Raw genomic sequence first — 22,771 nt, forward strand, 5'->3', positions numbered from 1 at the left:
ACACATACACTACCGACAATTTAGTCTGTTCAGTTCACCTACAGCACATGTCTTTGGAAAGTGGGAGGAAACTGGAGCACCCCTAGGTAACTCGTGCCAACGAGGGAAGAACATGCAAAGTACACACAGATATGCCAACTGACCCAGCCGGGACTCGAACCAGAGACCTTCTTGCTGTGAGGCTATAGTGCTAACCACTGTGTCGCCTTTTTTAGAGTGTGTGTATATTTCATCATATTAACTCTCGAGTAAACAGGGTTAGACAATACATCCAGATTGAACCAATAGAAGACAAACTCAATAAAACAGTGAATAAACAGTCTGTGTGATATGGAGGAAGCTTTATTTTGTCAAGTTATTTTCACACCCATAACTGTAAAGTAATGGACAGTTTATAGATGTTTTTCCCTTGAACAAGTCTTGATTGTTATTATAAGCTTAACATAGTCTATACCTGAGTGGTTTTCAACCAGGTGTTCCTGTATGTTATGAACAGCACCGTATTTTAAGATAATACTGACCAACAATGTGTGATTCCGCAAAACAGAAACAAAAAAACAAACATAGGAAATGTAGCTTTAAGGCGAGACACTGCAGGCAAAACTCTGATTTGTTTTCTTAAACCTTACAATTTTAAGATTGTGGACTTTTTGGCTTTTGATAGTGTTTTTTTTCAGTCTAATGTAATGAAAACATCCAATGTATACAGATAGTCAGAATTATTAGCCCCCCTTGGATTTTATTATTTTTTTAAAAATATTTCCCAAAGCAAGAAAATTTTCACAACATGTCTAATCTAATTTTTCTTCTGGAGAAAGTGTTATTTGCCTTATTTCAGCTAGAATGAAAGCTGTTTTTAGTTTTTTAAATAACCATTTCAGGTCAATATTATTAGTCCTTTAAAGCTTTTTTTTTTTTTTTAATATAATCTATAGAACAAACCATCATTATACAATAACTTGCCTAATTACTCTAACCTGCCTAGTTAACCTAATTAACCCAAATAAAACCTTATAAGATAAATTAAATCAGTTATTAGAAATGAATTATTAAAACTATTATGTTTAGAAATGTGTTGAATAAATCTTCTCTCTGTTAAGCAAACATTTGGGAAAAATATACAGAGGAGCTAATAATTCCGACTTCAACTGTATATATATATATATATATATATATATATATATATATATATATATATATATATATATTAAAACTGTTTATATGTGCTGAGCTTAAATACAATGTGCATGTGTCTGTTGCTTTATTTTAAACGTGCATCTGTTGGCTCATTACAAACATACATGTATGGCAAATTTCACAAAATACACGTTAAACTAACAAAAGACATTTTAAACCTCTTTCATGCCTCTTCAGGGTGGCATTAATCTGTATATCCTGCATTTTGCATTCTGACAAGCTGTGAATGCTCCATTGTAATCCATGGCTTCCTGCTTAACAAAACTGCTCCTTAACTCTTTCAAAATAAAAGTCCCACATACATAACAACTTAGTTATATTAATAAAAATAAGGAAAAAATATGTAACTGTTGTGTATAATCTCAGCCCGGGGCGTGGATATTTATGATCCCATGTGTATAGCCGGAGTTAATGTTTTTGTTCCAAGTGGCCTGTTTTTCACTGGGATTTTACATTCTCAGGATTTACATGAGAATGAGGGAAACAAGTGTGTTTTAGACTCACAGTATGCCATTTTCATGATTTGAAGTTTTATTATTCGGCTATTCCAAGCTATAAACAGATTTTCATTCTAAGGCACCTTTAATATAATCATTGGTGGAAACAGTACTGAAATAACATACTTAAGTAAAAGTACCATTACTTGCCTAAAATGTAGTGCAAAGTATCTGTTGTAAATATTACTCAAAGTATGAGTTAAAAGACCTTTTTAAAAGTACTTCAGAGTAGTGAGAATTATTCTGTAAAAAGCTGATGCATTTACATGTAATTTGTGGATGTGTAAACGTAACATTCTGTAGTGCATTTAGTTATTGGCCAGCAGGCACACAACATCATTAGACATTAATATTTTGTTAGATTTAGGTTGTGTTGTCAGGTGACCAAAATTCAATGTCTAGTCAGCGTCTAAAGACAATGTTATTTTGATGTCCAATAAAAACGTTGATTTCAGGTTGTGTTAGAAAGTGACCAAAATCCAACTTTAAACAAACATCTTAAACTAATGTCATATTGAAATCAAATACTGACATTTATTCATCAGGTATGGCAACCGAAATCCAACATCTCATAGATGTCATAATGGTAACATCCACACAACGTCAAGCTGTAATATCATAATACGTTGATATTTGGTTGATTTTTAGGTTGGACTTTGGACATTGACGTCGGCCTGACGTTGGGTTCTGACGTCAACCCGATTTTCATTTCCAAACAAAATGAAACTTCACCACGACATTGGAGTACAACGTCAATCTGGCGTCATGTTGACACTTTGGGCTGCTGGGTGTTTAAGGCCATTTCCGTTTTTGTACAATAAACAAAATAATAAAGTAATGACTGCATTTTAAAGGAAAGTAGTGGAGTAAAAGTACTAAAAATGTACTCAAGGCAAAGTAAAATTTCACATTTTTAATACTACTTATTTAATTACAATTTCTTCCTAATTACAGTAATTTGAGTATTTGTAATTTGTTACTTTACACCACTAAGTATAATACATTAACCGGGAAAGTATGCTACTAACTATTTACAATTTATTAATTTTATTTCTTTTTTTTCACCATATTTACCTGCAGTGTCTTACCTTGTTTAAAATGAGTAATGTGTTTCATTCTAAATGATACGCTAAATGATTTACACAAACTATTTACAGAAATATGTGTCATTATAAATGAAAATGAGCTAAATGATTTAAACAACTATACACAGACATATAAACAAAGACAAATGCATGGCTAATCTTGGTCCCATTGCCCAACGTGGCTTGTTAGTTAGTGCGTATCATCCATTGACCATCAGATGGCAGCAATGTAACGGAGATTTAGCAGGAGATGAGCAGCGAGTTGGTGAGAGACTGGTGACTCTGTGATCTCTCTATGGTCTCGCCGTTAGACAGGATTTCACACGCGGCCAGTTCATGACAGAGAGCGTTCAGCACCTCTAAAATATGCGCTTTCCCTGCAGAGAAGACGTAGGCCCCGTTTACACTAGTGCGTATTAGTTTTAAAACGGCGTTTTAGAATGAAAACGATCCGCGTCCACACTCGCGTTTTACCCAGCGTTTCTGAACTGCTCTCCGTCCACACCAAAACGCTGAAAACGCACATCACGTGACCACACACACACACTTTGGCAATCGCTGGAGCCCATCTACCCAGATGAGAGCTCTGCTAGTCGGACTTCTCATCAAGCATCTCCCGCTGGATCTAATCTCACTATATTTATTAAACATGATATTTCATTCATCTTGTTGTCTTTATCTAACGACATATTCCCTGACTTTGGTCACTGGAATCTATTACTTGTTCTCAGGTAACGTGTTTTGGCTGAGCGCAAAGATAAGTTAATGATTAATGTAAGCACGTAGCCTACATTCTGTATATTGACTGATCGCTTGCCTTTATTTCCTATAATGTATAAACTTATTGTATGTTATACTTTTATAATGGCCATTATCGATTATTAAAACTGATATTCAGCAAAAGAGAGGGTGTGTTTCGTATTTTCACTGAAATTGAAAGGAGGCAGTTGTTATCGGCTCCGTTTTGTTATAAATATCCACACAGTGAAGATGACTCTCATGCAGCACGACGCCTCAACATTTCTGCTGTCTGTTAAGTTGTTAATATTAAAATAAAAATAGGCAGTTCCTTATATCAAGTTTACATTTTATTGTTGAGAAAGTGAAACAACGTAGCCAAGGTGATGTGAATGAAGTTATAAAGTACACTGTTCCCTGTGAAGATTGACGCGTGTCCTCGGTATGTTTTCCATATCAAACTGAGAAGAAGAGATGCAGCCTTGATCAAACTTGCGAAGTCTGAACTTACACGGAGAAGATTCAGGACTGAACTGTGTGTTAGGCTACTTAATATTGAGGAAAAGCCCCAATCAGAGAGGCGAATGTCTGCAGCCCCGCCTCCGTTTTCAGATATCTCCGTCTTTCCCCATCCACACTGAGACGGAGCTGCAGCGTTTTAGAATGAAAACGGCCTCTCCAGCGTTTTCGAAACGCTCCGTTTTCGGCGCTCGAGAACTCCGGCGTAGTGTGGACGGATGGCGTAACCGTAGCAAAACTTATGCGTTTTCAAACTAAAACGCATTAGTGTAAACGGGGCCGTAGTTTAGATGTTTGTGAAGTTAATTTAATCTATATGCAGCATAATGGGATCCAACTGCAACAAGAATGTGTTATAAACAGTACATGACAATTACACCTCTGTAATAAAACATGTTCAGTATTTAAACGACAAAATAACCTTTGAATTGTTTCATTTTTATATATTTTTTGTTCATGTTAATTTCAGTTAAACTTATTTTTAGTTTTAGCTGTGGTTTGCAACAGATAAAACTTATAAATACAAAAGAAAAGGTATACAAGACTATAATGCTGAATTCTGGCTTTATAACTAGAAATGTGACTTTATAATGCATAATTCTGACTTATTAAACTTGAATTCTGACTTTAGAAACCGAAATTTTGACTTAATAACTTGGAACTGCAACTTTATAATTTGAAATCGTGACTTTGTTACTCGGAATTGTGACTTTATAATTCGGAATTCGGACTTTATAATGCAGAATTGTGACTTTATAACTCGGAAATCTGACTTTGTAACTCGAAATTATGACTATAATGCAGAAATCTGACGTTATAACTCGGAATTCTGACTTTATACCTTGGATTTATGACTTTTTAACTTGGAATTGACAATTACTCGTAATTCTGACTTTATAATGCATAATTTTGACTTTATAACCCGTAATTCTGACTTTATAACTCAAAATTATGACTATAATTGCTACTTTACAACTTGTAATTCTGACTTTATAACTCGGAACTGCAACCTTAAAATTTTAAATTGTGACTTTATAACTTGGAATTCTGACTTTACAATACAGAATTCTGACTTTATAACCCTTAATTGTGACTTTATAACTTGGATTTCTGACTTTATGACTCAGAATTCTGACTTTGTAACTTGGAATTATGACTTTGCAATGCAGAAATCTGACTTTATAACTCGGAATTTTGACTTTATAATGCATAATTGTGACTTTATAACCCTGAATTGTGACTTTATAACTCGGATTTCTGATTTTATAACTCAGAATTCTGACTTTGTAACTCGAAATTATGACTTTGCAATGCAGAAATAATGCATAATTGTGACTTTATAACCCGGAATTGTGACTTTATAACTCAGAATTGTGACTTTATAACTCGGAATTCTGACTTCGAACTTGGAATTATGACTTTGTAATGCAGAATTGTGACTTTATAACCTGGAATTGTGACTTTATAACTCGAAATTCTGACTTTATAACTCGAAATTCTGACTTTATAACTCAGAATTCTGACTTTGTAACTAGGAATTATGACTTTATAACTCGGAATTCTGACTTTGTTACTCGGAATTATGACTTTGTAATGCAGAATTGTGACTTTATAACCCGGAATTGTGACTTTATAACTCGAAATTGTGACTTTATAACTCGAAATTGTGACTTTATAACTCAGAATTCTGACTTTGTAATTTGGAATTATGACTTTGCAATGCAGAATTCTGACTTTATAACCCGGAATTGTGACTTTATAACTCGGAATTCTGACTATATAACCTGGAATTGTAACTTTATAACTCGGAATTCTGACTTTGTAACTCGAAATTATGACTTTATAACTTGGAATTCTGACTATATAACTCGGATTTATGACTTTTTAACTCGGAAATCTGACTTTATAACTCAAAATTATGACTATAACTAGGAATTGCTACTTTACAACTCGTAATTCTGATTTTACAACTCATAAATCTGACTTCATAACCAGGAATTATGAGTTCATAAATCGGAATTATGACTTTATAACTCAGAACTGTGACTTTCTAATTTTTTATTTTAGTTTATTTATTTTACATTTTTAGATTCTGTGGCGGGTTTGGGCTTCCATTCTCCACTGTGTACAATTAATGCAGATTTTTGTTTACCTTTACATCATAGTTTATATTAAAACAATTTAAAGTTGTCCCTTTAGCAGCCCACTTCATGTCTAATCCTTCTGCCTCATTACATTGCATAGCAGGCCTGGTAAACAGTGAAGATTTTATAAGAGCAAAGCTGGTGTGTTAAAAGGTTTTGTGTCTCTTACCATGCTGAGGATCACTGCAGGACTCCAATGTGCTGAGTAAAATCTTTCCTAAAGATCTTCTGGACACGTTCTACAATAGTAACAACATGAAAAAAAAAAACACAAAGTAAGCATTAATAAATAATAATTACAAGACAAAACATTGTCACACCTAATGTTATGTTGAATAACAAATAATTGTATATTTTCTGAAGAAAACTTGAGTTCTGTTTGCAAAAACTACTTATAAAAGTGTTGCAGTGGTTGGAAGAGTGTTGCTATCTGGTTATTAAGGTTAATTATAGACTATAAGTTGGCAAAAATATAATTTATGATTACAAAAAACAATCCAATTAGTTCCCTGATTTGTCAGGGATCGCAACAGCAGAATTAACCGCCAACTACTCTGATATGTTTTACACACACACGGTAGGATCTTGCCTAGTACAATGCGATCCTGGATTAACATCTATGCTGATCCTGAAACATTTTTGTGGTAAAAAATGTAATCCCTACCCCTAAACCCAACCCTAACGGTAAAATATTCCTAAAATCAGAGAGGAATAATAGTTGGATAACAATCATGTGGAAGTGCATAAACCTTACCATAACCCTAAATTTAACATAAACTGTAAGCCCATACCTTAATTCTGACTGACTGATTGGAATACTGTTCCAGGATCAACATAGATATTAATCCAGGAACATGTCCTACTTGGTGAAATCAGGTTAAAGATGCCCTTCCAGGCACAACCCAGCTCTGGGAACTTGAATCCAGTGTTCGAGCAAATTTTGAGGTTTGCTCAAATTCATGAAAAACTCCAATAACAATGAAGGAATAAATTTATAAAATAACATTAGTATTAAATATATATATATATATATATATATATATATATATATATATATATATATATATATATATATATATATATATATATATATATATATATATATATATATATATATATATATATTTAAACAGTAAGGTTTCGGAAGTGAAAACAAATAAATTTTCCACAGGGGAAATTAGTTTGTTACAAACACTGTGAAACTATTAAGAAGTGTATGAAACAGAATAATTTTATTATCATAATAACTTTTCTGCCCTACAGCTGCAACAGGTTCAATGATATTAAACAAAATTGTATCTTTATAGATAACAAGGTAACAGTACTAAATAATATCATTGTGCCTGTTGCAGTCATGGTATAGCACCAAAATTCCTTGATTATTACACCAGAATGAGAGTATTCCTTGTCAAACTAACCTAGAAAATAGCAACTTTTAATTTTCCGTTGGTCTTAGTACACGACGCAACTACAAAATTGTCAAGCATTAAATTGGAAAATGATCAAAACTCTTTTTTAAATTTTTTGAACGAGATGCTAATGGTCTAATCCAATTCAATGATCTATGCTAAACTAAGCTAAAAGTGCTCCTGCCAGACCCAGAGATTTGCTTAATGGATTCAAAATGGGATTTAAAACTCTAGGGGAGATTTCAAATAAGCTTATGTTAAAAGAAAGTAGAATGTTTGTTTTAAACCACAAATAAATCCGATCATCTATTACTTTTACATGGAGGCATTTACAGTTGGATCACTGAATCTGACTGACCAGCTCCCGCAGCTGCTGGAGAAGCTGCAGCACATCCATGAGTTTGTCCTCCACCAGAGACAAACGCACCCGTTCTGTCTCCAGCATCTGCAGCTCCAGGTGAAGCAGCTCCGTCTCCTCAGCCTTCTGCTGCAGCTCCTGCACCAGTGCATCCCTCATCTGCACACATACACACACCAATGACCTTGAACACTTGTAAACATCAATGCTGCAAAAACACAATGAATTTCAGAATTTTTGCCAGATGTGCCGATAGCCCATAATTCAGCCGAGGCACATCATTTTTCAGACAGAAATAGTTGAGATATGCTTGTCTTCAGCCTGTCTGACCATATGTCAAAAACCCACATCTGCTGCCTGTGTGCACGTTAAGGCTCGGCCCAAACTGGTTATGCCCAGAGTTATTATTTTTTTTCCATGAAAGTGTGTGGGGCCCGTTTAAAAAACACTAGGATAGTTCATGTCTGGTGCATCGCAGCTGATCTGTGTCTAACAGCTCAATGTACATGTAATTGTGTGAGGCCTGGTGGTTTATTCCTGTGGTCATCTTAGACCAAAGTATACTTCGGTTTTTATGCTAGGGTTTGTTTATAATGTGTGTGACACACTTTCATCCTTAGCATGATACACAAGTGCTTATGGAAGGCCATGCAGGGTAGAAGTCTTTAAATTCAACATGGCAAAATTTGACAATGCACAAATGCTTATGGAAGGCCAAATGGGCCAAAAATCTTTCAATTAAACACAAAATGTTTATAATACAAAAAAGCTTATGGATGCCAAATGGGCCAAAAGTCTTTAAATTCAACATGACCAAATTTAATAATCCACAAGAGCATATGGAAGGCAATTGGGGCTAAAAGTCTTTCAACTAAACACATTTTTTTTTATACACAAAGCTTTTGGAAGGCCAAATGGGCCAAAAGTCTTTAAATTAAACATGCACAATTTAATAATACACAAGAACTTATGAAAGGACATGCTGGCTAAAAGTCTTTAAATTAAACATGCACAATTTGATAATGCACAAGTGCTTATAAAAGACAATAGAGGTCAAAAGTCTTTAAATTAAACATGACCAAATTTAATAATACACAAGAGCTTATGGTAGGCCAAATCAACCAAAAATAAAACATTACAAAATTTGATAATGCACAAGTGCTTATGGAAGGCAAAATGAGCCAAAAGTCTTTCAATTAAACCTGAAAACTTTTAGAATACGCATAAGCTTATGGAAGGCCAAATGAGAAGTCTTTAAATTAAACATGACCAAATTTAATAATACACAAGAGCATACGAAAAGACATGCTGGCCAAAAGTCTTTAAATTAAACATGCAAAATTTGATAATGCACAAGTGCTTATGAAAGACAATAGAGGCAAAAAAGTCTTTAAATTAAACATGACCAAATTAATACTATTATAATTATTAATACACAAGAGCTTATGGAAGGCCAAATCGACCAAAAACTAAAGATAACAAAATTTGATAATGCACAAGAGCTTATGGAAGGCCAAATGGGCAAAAAATGAAACAACTAAATTTGATAATGCACAAGTGCTTATGGAACGCAATTGGGGCCAAAAGTCTTTAAACACATTTTTTTTTTTTTATAATACAAAAAAGCTTCTGGAAGTCCAAATGGTACAAAAATCTTTAAATTAAACATGCAAAATGAAATAATACACAGGAACTTATGTAAGGACATGCTGGCCAAAAATCTTTAAACCCAGCAAAATTTGATAATACACGAGTGCTTATGAAAGACTGATAGGCCAAAAGTCTTTAAATTAAACATGCAAAATTTTATAACAGTCAAGAGTTTATGGAAGGCCAAATGGGCCAAAAGTCTTTAAATTAAACATGCAAAATTTAATAATACATGAGTGCTTATGGAAGGCAATAGGGGCCAAGTCTGTAAATTCAACACAGCATTTTTTTTAATAAACAAAAGCTTATAGAAGCCAAAATGGGCCAAAAGTCTTTAAATTAAGCATGCAAAATTTGATAAAACACAAGTGCTAATGAAAGACAATGTAGGGCAAAAGTCTTTAAATAAAACACTAAAATGTTTATATTACACATAAGCTTATAGAGGGCAAAATTGGCCAAAAGTCTGTAAATTAAACATGACTAAATTTGATACATAAGTGCTTCTAAAAGAACATGCCAGCTAAAAGTCTTTAAATTACACATGACCAAATTAAATAATGCACAAGTGCTTATGGAAGGCAAAAAGGGCCACGAGTGTTTAAATTAAACACGGAAAAATTATAATTCACAAGTGCGAATGGCAGGTCATGGGGCGAAGATTTGTTTATGTCATTTTAGCGTTTATTGTGATGGGACAATGGTTACACATGAAGCGAAGTTGGTGAAAGAGAAGGATGATGGGATTTTCTGTAACTATGTTAAATTTAAATCTATTTTAGAGCCTGTCATTTTATCTATTTACTTACATGTAAATATGTGTTAATAAATATCTTTATACTTTTTAAAATATTTATTTGTGTTATATTATGATTGAATTTTAGTTATTATATATTATTGAATATTTAAATGTTTAGATTAGTGTTGTAAAACAATTTTTAATGTAATATTTTCTTATTTGCTATTTACTATATGAGAGAACTGCGGTAGCTTTGTCTAACAAACAAGTCATTCTAATTGATTAAATTCGCATTTTATCCTTTAATAAAAGCTGAATTTTTTTTGTAAATTATTTTATTTGTTAAGTTTTTAGCTTATACTCTTAAAATCTTTCTGTAGAAATCAGCTGATCTAAAAAAAATATTTATGATTTTTTTTTTAATTCTGTGCAGAAAAAAAGCATATGCAGGTTCTGTCTGGCTATTTTGAAGAATTAATCTTCATGCATGCTATTGAATTACGTACTTTAAAAGGCTGTAATGTTACAGTTACATTATCTAAACAAACAAACAAACAAACAAACAAACAAACAAACAAACAAACAAACAAACAAACACATTATGAATGTCCACAGTCACCCATAATGCACTGCAATAATGACTATACAATCATGAATTACAAAAGAAAAATGCATAGTGAAACTAACGGACACGATGCCCACAAAATTATCTTCCATCCATTTTCCAAACCATGGTATTCCAATGTGGAAAAAGTGTAATATCAAACTATTTTAAATGTTGTTTTTAACAGAAATAAACATGCTACTGTACCTAAGATAAATACTTTCTGGCTGCTAAGTATCAAATGATTACTAAACAGCAAACGCTAAATAAAATCTCTCAATATCAGTGTCAGTGTTCACTCGCTCTATTCACAGGTGGACTATATTAGTGGACTAGTCTAGGTAATAGTGAATGAGAGTTCAGGGGTTGATTCTAATCACATTGGAGGTATGTTTTGTGCTTCAGAAAGGGCTGCTCATATAAACACACACATGCGGCTGGTGGGAGAGTGAGAGCTGTGGCTTTTCTTTGAAGCCCGTCATTCTCATAACAAGCGCTCGGTGGGCAAGTGCCTTGTAATCTAATTTTACACCCCTGCACCCGAAAGCAACCACGAATGTAAAAGTAAAACAGAACAGAAAGTCCTGGTTTGGTGACGTAAGGCATTTAAAGAGCAGCAGCAGCAGCCAAAGTTTATTTGGATGAACTTGTGCCCCAGAGTATGAAAATGTCTCATTAAGTATTTGAAATCTTTGATATGTATTTTAACTGCTGATTTACTGTGCGTGTGTTTTTAGAGTTTAATGTGATTCTCCTTTTCTAGCCTCCAATTCAGATATTAGATGTTATATTAGATAATTATATTAGTTTCTGTGGCAACTCTTATTCAATTCAAATATTTACTTGTTGGTCAATTCAGCTTTTTGTTCTCTTACAAAATCATTATTTCTTCATCGGTTTGACAGACTGTATGTTCCAAAGCCTCACAAAGCAAACACAAATAGAAAAACGCACTCTAAATCCCCACAACATTGACATAAATAGAAAAACACGCTGCAAATTCTCACAATGCAAACACAAATAGAAAAGTGCTGTAAATCCTCACTAAGCAAACACAAATAGACTACAATCTAGAATAGATGAATAGAATCTTATAGAATAGAATCAAATAGAATAGATTAGAAAGAAGACGTGTAGATGTATAGAATTTTGGGCTGTGGACAATGTGAAACATGTATTTTTTCTGATGAGTTCACCACATCCGGGAGAGTTACGGTGTGGAGAAGCCCCAAAGAAGTGTACCACCCAGATTATTGCATGCCCAGAGTGAAGCATGAGGGTGGATCGGTGTTTTGAGTGTGGGGTGTTTTTGAGGAGCGAGTCAGGAAAGGTTTTCCTCCACCAGTATCACGTAGTGACCTGGCCACTATTCTGTCAGAAGAATGGCTCAAAATCCTTCTGACCACTGTGCAAGACTGGTATTCGTCATTCCCAAGACAAATTTATACTGTATTGTCCGCAAAAGAAGGTCTTACAACATACTAATAAAGTATTTTGGTCTAAAACTAGGTGTTTCCGTTTAGTTTAGTGGAATGTGCATAACAGTTTATAAACTGACTTGAGCATTTTCAAGTGTTCTAGATCTCTCTTTTAAATTTCTATTTTCTATACGTTGCTTTACAATAGTATATTTGTGCAAAAACATTGCATTAGTCAGTGTCAACCTCAAAACCTGCAACTAATCTAGCAAAAAATAAATCAACTTAAGATCAGAAAAAAATCTAGAAAAATGACAAAACAATATTTAAAAAATATAAAATGTCATTAAAATTGTGTAGCTTGTAATTTTATTGTTGTAATAACTTCAGAATTTGAATGTAAATGTAATTATTTCTATTATTATTTTATTTTAATGAATATAACTGTTTTAGTTATTGACTATATACATATATACATATACTTATATATACAGTGGAAGTCAGGATTATAAGCCCCCATTTCAGTTTATTTTAAAATTATTTTCCAAATGATGTTTAACAGAGGTAGGAAATTTTCACAGTATGTCTGATAATGATTTTTCTTCTGGAGAAAGTATTAAAAAAAAACTATTTTAAGGTCAAAATTATTAGCTTTTTAAGCTATATTTTTTACGATAGTCAACAGAACAAACCATCTTTATACAATCAATTGCCTAATTACCCTAACCTGCCTAGTTAACCTAATTAACCTAGTTAAGCCTTTAAATATCACTTAAACCGTATAGAAGTGTCTTGAAAAATATTTAGTAAAATATTATTTACATGTCATCATGGCAAAGATAAAAAAAAATAAGTTATTAGAGATGAGTTATTAAAACTAATATGTTTAGAAATGTGTTGAAAAAAATATTCTCTCCATTAAACAGAAATTGGGGAAAAAATAAACAGGGGGCTAATAATTCAAGGAGGTAACTATTAATTTTATTTATTTTTACATTTTTTTTCAAAAGAGGGTGTACTCATTTATGAGCACTTTGTATATCATTGAATGCGGTGCAGTCATACCTGGTCTGTGTCCATCTCTGCCCTCCTGGCCTGACTCTCCTTCAGCTCCAGTTGTTTGTTGAGTCTTGTGACCTTCTCCAGCAACTCTAACACTGCCGTCTGGCTCTCCTCTGTGCGAGAATCTCCAAAATGAGACAACAGCTTCTTCACTGCCTTCTCATCACACCTGAGAGCACACAAAAAACATCAAGAGCCAAGAGTATGTCAAGAGTATTTTCCATCAAGTGAATGAAAAGCACTTTTATTTGTCAATGTTTCCAGAAAGCCTTTTATTTCCCCATAGATTTTATTTCACTCCAAAGTTAATTATGAATTCAGGGGGATGCGAAATCGAATAAAATGGATACTTTATAGTATAAAAATTAAAGTATGAATGTAATTTAGAGGTACTCGATCTATCATGCGTCAATTGGATGCGCACTTTAAAAACCCAGCTAAATTGTTAGGTAATTCAGTCTAGCCTCATGTACTGTACTTTCACATATTATTATCCACCTTTTCCCACTTTTTAAAAATTATAGAATACAGTTTGGGGAATGTCCATTTAAAAGAACTGAATGAAATCACTTTAAATGAGGAGAGTGATAAGGAGTGAGAGAGATACTATTGTTCATTAATGTCATATTTGGTATTATAACATGACATTACTGTAATATCACAAGCATATCTGTAGCTCTCAGGATTCTTCCAAAACATAGAAAGTATGATTTGTAAAAAAAAAAAAAGAATTAATTTTTCATAGCAAAGAAAAGATAAGCCATATAAAGAAGTTTAAAATAAGTAAATAAAACAAGAAACCAGGCATGTGTGGCATACATCTAAAAAAACATATACATATACAATAAAAATTTGCATTCTATAAATGAAATAATGTGTTGCTCACAATATTTCTTCACAGTAGCCAAGTCTCTTTTTGAATTCACTGTGTTTTGTTCCTTCAGATTATAGCATATATTATAGCATATTAGAGCAATATTTAATACATGTTCGTAATATTGCTGCGGAAGACTTTTTGGAAAGAGTTTTTGAAATTATTCATCAACTATTACATATGTAGCATTACAGATCTTCAATAAGTGACTGTCGCCTCAGAGCAAGAAGGTTGCTGGTTTGAGTCCTGGCGGAGACAGTTGGAATTTCTGTGTGGAGTCACAGCAATTTGTAACTCTTTGATTTAGTGGCTAATTCATATGAATTCTATTGTACAATTTAGTACGATTTAAAAAAGCATACATTTTCACAATTGTATGAGTTCAGCACTAAACTGACAATACATAAATACTTACGTTTCCTTGTGAAAACAGGCTTGATCACACATCAGTTTAGTGATAGGGTTACTTTATGGGTGTGTATTATTATATGGGGATATGTGTGTACCTGTCTCCACAGCAGGACAGTCTGGTGAGGATTCTCTTGACCTCGTCCACCTGTCTCTGCTGTTCTCCTGTCCATCTCTCCTCTTCTTCATCAGACGCAGCTTGACCCTCCACTGAACGAAACAGTTGCTCCTCCACTACACACACATACAAACACATTAAATATTGGATTATTAATTACATTTTATATATAATCTCAGATATATATATATATATATATATATATATATATATATATATATATATATATATATATATATATATATATATATATATATATATATATATATATTTGACTGAAATGGAATTTATCAGTATAAACTGGAATTACAAGTATGAGAAAGATAATTATATACAGTTGAAGTCAAGATTGTTAGTCCTTCTGTAAAATTTACAAAAAAAATCTAAATTGTTGCTTAATGGAGAGATATTTTTTACTAATTTCTAATAACTCATTCATCTTGTCTTTGCCATGTTGAGAGTACATAATATTTTTTCACTTACTTTACAAGACACTAGTATTCAGCTTAAAGTGTCATTTAAGACTTAACTCGGTTACTAACTAGGCCAGTTAATATAATTGACAAGTTACTGGTAAACAGTGGTTTGTTTTATAGAAAATAAAAATATATATTTCTAAATGAGGCTAATAATATTGATCATACAAAAGTAAAAACTCTTTTTATTCCAACGTTTCCATATTTCCTAGCAATATTTGAATATATGGCTATATAAGCACATTATAAAATTAAAGTTAACATATTTGAACATTTATGTACATATTTGTAATTCCAATGGTAGAAATATATAAATATACAGTTGAAGTCAGAATTATTAGCCCCCCTGAATTATTAGACTGCTTGTTTATTTCCCCCCCCCCCAATTTATGTTTAACAGAGAGAAATTTAGTAATAAATTATTATTTAGTATTACATTTTTAAACATAATAGTTTTAATAACTCATTTCTAATAACTGATTTATTTTATCTTTGTCATGATGACAGTAAATAATCTTTGACTAGATATTTTTCAAGACACTTCTATACAGTTTAAATTACATTTAAAGGCTTAAACATGTTAATTAGATTAACTAGGCAGGTTAGGGTAATTAGGAAAGTTATTGTATAATGATGGTTTGTTCTGTAGAATATCAAGAAAAAAATTTTGCTTAAAGGGGCTAATAATTTTGTCCCTTTTATTTAAAAAAATTAAAAACTAATTTATTCTAGCCAAAATAAAACCAACAAGACTTTTTTCCAGAAGAAAAAATATTATCAGACATACTGTGAAAATTTCCTTGCTCTGTTAAACATCATTTGCGAAATATTTAAAAAAGAAGAAAAATAATGTGAAGGGGACTAATAATTTTGACATATATATATATAGCAGTCATTTTTGCAATATTTCTAAATATATGCATAAATGACATACATAACCTGATACAAATCTTGTCAAATAATAACTTGACTTCTAGTTGATGATTTAGTATCAGAAGTGGCTTATTTAAAGGCAAAGGCTTCTAGATTACGCTTATTTTATCAAAATAGCTATGATCATGCCTTAATATTTATTTAATTAGGACAGTAAGGTCTGACTTAGCTTAAACATAAGTCTTGTCACTTAACAGAAATATTGTACAGTACAGAATATAAAGTCATGGTGCAGTAGAAGAAGCATGAATATTGTATGACTCCCATGAGCTTGGACGACTGCATCCATACATCTCTGCAATGACTCAAATAACTTATTAATAAAGTCATCTGGAATGGCAAAAAAGCCTTCTTGTTCAATAATGTTCATGTCTGGTGACTGTGTGGCCAATCCTGGAGCATCTTGTTCCTACTTTGGTTTCAGGAACTTTGTGGAGGCTGAAGTATGACAAGGAGTGCTATCCTGTTACAGAATTTGCCCTCTCCTGTGGTTTGTGATGTAATGGGCAGCACAACTGTCTTGATATCTCAGACTGTTGATGCTGCCATCCACTCTGCAGATATCCCCAAACCATGATTTTTCCTTCACCAAACTTAATGGATTTCTGTGACAATTTTGGGTCCATGAGGGTTCCAATAAGTCTTCTCCAGTATTTGTGATGATTGGGATGCAGTTCAACAGATGATTCATCAGAAAAATCTAACTTTTGCCACTTTTCCAAATGATCAACTAGAAGTCAAGTTATTATTTGTTGCTTTTACAACTGGGATTAATGACAAGACTTTTTTTCAGGTAGCATATTTTAAATTTATGCAATCCAAATATGAATTTGCATATATTTCCATGTAACATTTCAACAGGGATAGACATAAATCTGCACACATGTAGTATAGAATATTGCCTATTAATAAAAAAAAATTGCAAGTAGGAACTATTTCCAAACTGCACACCAACAGTGTCAAAAAGGCTTGTGCAATGTCAATATTTGTCTTACTGGTGTCGGACACAGTCTCTGCCCGTCCTGTTGGTGAGTGTCGATCCTGCTCTGTATCCAGGCAACAGCGGGACACCGTCTGACTGGCCCCATTATACCGTCTGTCCGGTTTGTGGATGAATGCAACTGATGTTTTAGACACTTCAGATCTGTGGAGAGTAAAATACAGCAAGTGAAGTAACAGGTCAGACATTAAAAACAGGAGTTCTGCTTTCAGGACATTATTGTGATGCAAAACTAGCAAGAAACAACAGTGCAGTGTTGATGAAAGTTACTTTAGAAAGTAATGCATTAAAATATTGAGACACTCACCAAACTATATGCATTACTTGGTTACTTTTTATGGTAAGTAATGCGTAGTTTTTTTTAAGTTACTTTTGTATTACTTTTTCTGACCTAGCTGTGGCTTGATCTCTTTCAGAACTTGCGGGGGGTTTTCTTCTTTTTCAAATAGAGGAGCTCTGCAATTAACTGTATAAACTGCATTTAACTTAAAAAAACACACATAATAAATGAATGCAGCATCTTCAGAGAACTTTCTGACCCCAGAGCTCTACATGCTGTATATACAGATTAATGACAGTTTAAAGCAATGTGTTTGCTATTTTGTACTTTTTGTTCTATTAAAAGTAAAATCACTGTCCATTCAAATAATCCTCTTTTCCTTTTCTTCCATGTGTTCAAAATAATGAGATTATTTCCAAGGCTCCGCTTTTTTCCTTTCTGACTGTTCCTGCATTCTCTCATTGCATGTTGGATTCAACGTGACTGCAGTCATTTTAATCCAGCAATTTAGTTTTTAAAAGCAAATGAACTAAACTCAAAGGTAACTCGCATTATTTAAAAAAAAAAAAAAGTAACTCAGTTATTATACCTAATTCTGAATGCATTGCTATGCTTCTACTTACATAATATTATCACGTCGCTTGTGGTACTTGTTATGTATTACCCCAACACTGTGTTTTAATAAATGTTTGATCATGTCCTAACATCACTGTATTGCATGCTGTCTACATATTTCCATTTGATCATTGTAGATAGATCCTACAGTGATAAAAAATGATTCTGTAAAGAAGTAAATACTTTAGAACAAATAAATAAATAAATAAATAAATATTTTTTCTATATAAGGTTTTTAGTTCTGGCACGAAAAAAAATGTAAAAATAAATTCTCTACAAATGAAACCTTGATCTTATATAGATATTTTACTTGAAATTGTTCATGTTTTACAATGATTAAATATCCAAGTAATAAAATCAAAGGCATAGTTCACTCAAAAATAAAAGTGTCATCATTTACTTACTCTTTACTTATTCCAAATCTGTTAAAAGTTATTTCGTAGAATGTTGAAAACCTGTAACCATTGACTTCCATAGTATTTGTTTTTCCTATGATCGATGTCATTGATTAAAATTTTACAACATTTTTTAAAGCATTTTTTTGTGTTTAAAAGTACAACAACAAAAAGACACAGGTTTAGAACAAGTCATGCATGAGTAAATTATGGGCTTTCATTTTGGGTGAACAACCCCCTTAAGTAAAATCTTCTTAAATGTATGAATGTATATACAACAATGGAACATTTAGCATTCTTCTCTGTTTGCCAGTTGTATTTACACAGTTTTTATCAGCGTTTTTGTTGTTAGGTGTAATATTTTCCCATTTTATGACATCTGGAGTTAATTTTCTACAAAAAAAAAAAAAAAAAAAAAACCCAAAACAAAACCAAAACCAAATTCACACGGAAAAAGCATTGATTGTTACAGTCATTGTGTATTGTGTTCCAAGTATTCAGGTCTCTGTGGTTAGTTTATGTGCCTCAAAATAAAAGATTAAAACAAGAATCTCTTGGTAAAGCATACTTAAAATAATCATGAATTAATCCTGAAAGTAACTACTCAATAACATTACTTGTACATAACAAATCAATATAATGCTATACATGAAGTTTACCTAAAAACCCTATTATACTTATCATTTTTTTACATGTCAACATAAAACACAGTATGCATGATTTTGATAAATGTTTAACATGCATCCATACCAGGCACCAGGTAACATTATATGACTTCAAAATCAACATATTTCAAGCATTTGTACTTTTGTCAGACAGCTATAAGCGAATGCAGTCGATAATGTTTCAGTCATTTCAACGCAACCGTTTCTCTTTCTAAGCTTTGCGACAGATGAAATGCAATAGGGGGCTTTCATGAATCAAAAGAGTAAATGCTTCCAGATGACAATGTCCTGCTTGCAGAAGAAAGAAGAAGAAGAAAAAAGCAAAAGCCTGCAGAAATCCATTTGCTCCAGTGTGAGCCGAAAAAAAAGAGAAGAATTTGAAGCCGGTTGCAGTCAAGCATAGATCCTGCTGCCATGAGGAGCCCTTCAGTGCAGAGCGGCCATAAATACAGCCCGTATGAGCCTACAAAATCATCTCTCAGTACACTGTGCTTTCGGGACACATATTTTAGGGTCAATATTTGGAGTGGGGTGTTTGAAGAGGGGGGTGGGTTGGCTAAAGTGTGTTTCAGGGCTCTCTGATGACCCACAGCTGCCGGAGGAGACAACCAGGGAGACCCTAAACAGGTCTGTCAGTAACACTGCTATAAAGAGAGGAAAAAAACATACTGACATGTGTGATGTTGTGGTTTAAGCATGGTGATGAGAAGGAGATGGTACATGCCAGAGGTGGGACCAAGTCATTGTTTGGCAAGTCACAAGTAAGTCTCAATTCATTGCCCTCAAGTCCCGAGTCAAGTCCCGAGTCAAGACAGGCAAGTCCAGAGTCAAGTCCCAAGTCAAAGGCAACAAGTCTCAAGTCAAGTCCAAAGTCCTATAGTTTGATTTTCGAGTCTTTTCGAGTCTTTTTAACAGAACAATGAACTGTAAACAGATTATGTATGGTTGTAAGATCTGTATTTATTAAACAAACCTTTTTTTATGAAAGAACATTGCTCAGATATATAAAAACACAAATGTAATTTTCTGAAAAAGTGCTAAACAGTGCTGCATCTTGTCTACACAGCACATTGCACAAGAACGAGTTCCACTACAATAGAGTCCATTTTGCCTCACATCACACAGAAATTGCAGGTCTACTGCTGTCTAGTACATTAAGTTTAGTTGTGCTATGTTATGTCTTCTGTGATCAACTTGTGATTAACTAAAACTACATAAACGACCTCAATGAGGCAGCAGTAGACCAACAACTCCTGTATGCTGCAAAGTAAAATTGAGTGAACTTGGTATTTTGTCAATTGAATCTCGTGTGTGCTGAAGAGATGAAGATGCAAATCTGTCTAGCAGCAATGTAAAATTGTGGCACATATTCTAAATGAAGTCGGCTACTTTATACAAACATTAACGTTGTTTTTCTCACATAACAATGAAGAACTTTGCTCTCTACCTTGTGTGACGCTTGTGCACCGATTTCCTCTGTGGACAAAACTGCTTGCGAGCTCTGAAATATACGCTGCTCACGCGCAAATTTTCTCGCTCTCAAATATGCACTGCTCACGCACACATTTTCCTGCGTGCTCTCAGAGATTATATACAGATTTTGAGTCTTGTGTTTACTCTTCCTTTCGTGCTTTTTTATATGATTTATATTGAGGGACTATTTATTAACAAAAACCAAAATACTAAAATAGACTTACATATTAAATTTTTTATCTAATAAACCATAACATTTTGGCTGTATGTTTTATGATGAGATATTTCCAGTTTCAAACACTTAAAGACACAGAGAATAGAGGTTGGATGTAAAGAATGTATTTTGTTTTACAAACATTTATTAATCATCCGAAAGGTGTACCATACTAATCAAATAAAAAAACATTTAAACAAAAATATAACTAACGCAAGCAGAAATGTAACTGTGATAAAAATAAGGAAAAACTTGATTAGGTATTATAGCCTACTGTACTATTCACTCTTTAAATAAATCTCACTATCAATCCCATTTTATCATGGCAACTAAAATAAAATGAACACGTCTCTGCTGTCTTCCACATTATTGATGAGATTGTGGAGGACATTTTCCATGTCATCCTCTTCATTTTGAGGAAAAGCTGTTCCACAGGGCCCCTGAACACATCTATTGGCATAGACAGTGTTTTGAACAGTACTATAGTAAAGTACTTTAATTAATTTGTTGGGGTCATATTATAGTTGCTTTGGTAACACAAGTGTAATATAAACAAATTACCCAGTGCTGTAGTTTTTTACAATATAGGGTATATTATACTACAATTCACCACACTTTACTGTAGAAAAACTACACTCTGTATTTTATTTTATCAGTTCACTATTCTTAATACTAAAGTATGCTGAAGCATTCATTAACAACTTGTAAATAATACTAGGCTTAAACATAGGCAGTATACCTAATTCTCAAAAACACTAGCATTTATTATAGAATTTACCTTAACCTCATAGTTTTTAATGTATTGTTACTAAATAGTGTAGCAATATATAAACCATATCAACATTCTGGAATAATCAATTTACCAGGAGGATCTCTGGAGAGCAAAAGCAGGAAAGGTTTGAGGCGCCAGTGTGGACAAAAGTCAAGCAAACGCAGTGAGACTGAATACGTGCACGAGAGACCAGCCAATCAGATTGAAGTACCTGCCCACTGGTGAAAGTAATGTCAGAGCCAATCAGATTTTTCTTTCTTTTCATAAAGAACGGGGTTCAAATCCCACTTAGGCACTTGTAAACTATCATTTTAGACCATTTTGTCAAAAATCCCTACTGAAAAAAACAGCTTGAACCAGCCTAGGCTGGTTTTAGCTGGTCGACCAGGCTGGTTTTAGAGGGGTTTTGGTCATTTCCAGGCTGGTTTCCAGCCATTTTCAGCCTAGTCTTATCTGGGCAGGCTGGGAGATGACCAGCTAAAACCAGCTTGACCAACCTAGCCAGGCTGGGAGCCCAGCCAAAACCAGCTATGTCCAGCTTAAACCAGGCTGGTCAAGCTGGTTTTAGCTGGATTTTGCTGGTCAATTCAATTCAATTCAGCTTTATTTGTATAGCGCTTTTACAATGTAGATTGTGTCAAAGCAGCTTCACATAAATGGTCATAGTAACTGGAACAGTGTGGTTCAGTAACTGGAACAGTGTGGTTCAGGTTTTAGTGTTTAAGTTCAGTTCAGTTCAGTTTAGCTCAGTTCAGTTTCCAGCCTGACCAGCTAAGACCAGGCTGGAAATGGCTGGAAACCAGCCTAGAAATTACCAAAACCCCTCTAAAACCAGCCTGGTCGACCAGCTAAAGCCAGCTTACCAGCCTAGGCTGGTTTAAGCTGGATTTTTCTGCAGGGATATTGTAATGTTTAACAATTTATTAGAGCCACAAATTATCTAAAACTTGTTTTCATGTTTGAATAGGCAATAAATGTGCTAAATAAATTAAAATAGAAATACCCACAGTGAAACAGTTATATAAATTTAAATATTAGTTTAAATACATTCATAGTGGTTTTAAATATATTTTAATATGTAAATATGTACTGAATAAAACAAGTCTTCGTTTTTAGTTTATTTAAAAA

General features: G+C 33.3%; 1 protein-coding gene across 1 annotated transcript in view; it reads right to left on the minus strand.

Annotated features, from left to right (window-relative positions):
* Positions 1-324: 324 nt before the first annotated feature.
* The window catches only part of efcc1 (EF-hand and coiled-coil domain containing 1), a 66,349-nt gene continuing 43,902 nt past the window's right edge, over positions 325-22,771 (minus strand). The window contains exons 3-8 of the mRNA XM_002663789.8: positions 17,225-17,373; positions 14,801-14,936; positions 13,424-13,589; positions 7,948-8,106; positions 6,350-6,419; positions 325-3,156 (exon numbers count right to left, since the gene is read on the minus strand). Of these exons, the coding sequence (XP_002663835.4) occupies positions 3,020-3,156; positions 6,350-6,419; positions 7,948-8,106; positions 13,424-13,589; positions 14,801-14,936; positions 17,225-17,373 (817 nt within the window). The 3' untranslated portion in view covers positions 325-3,019. The remainder of the gene's footprint in view (positions 3,157-6,349; positions 6,420-7,947; positions 8,107-13,423; positions 13,590-14,800; positions 14,937-17,224; positions 17,374-22,771) is intronic.

The sequence above is a fragment of the Danio rerio genome, chromosome 11 (assembly GCF_049306965.1).
Source record: "Danio rerio strain Tuebingen ecotype United States chromosome 11, GRCz12tu, whole genome shotgun sequence".
Taxonomy (NCBI): Eukaryota; Metazoa; Chordata; class Actinopteri; order Cypriniformes; family Danionidae; genus Danio; species Danio rerio.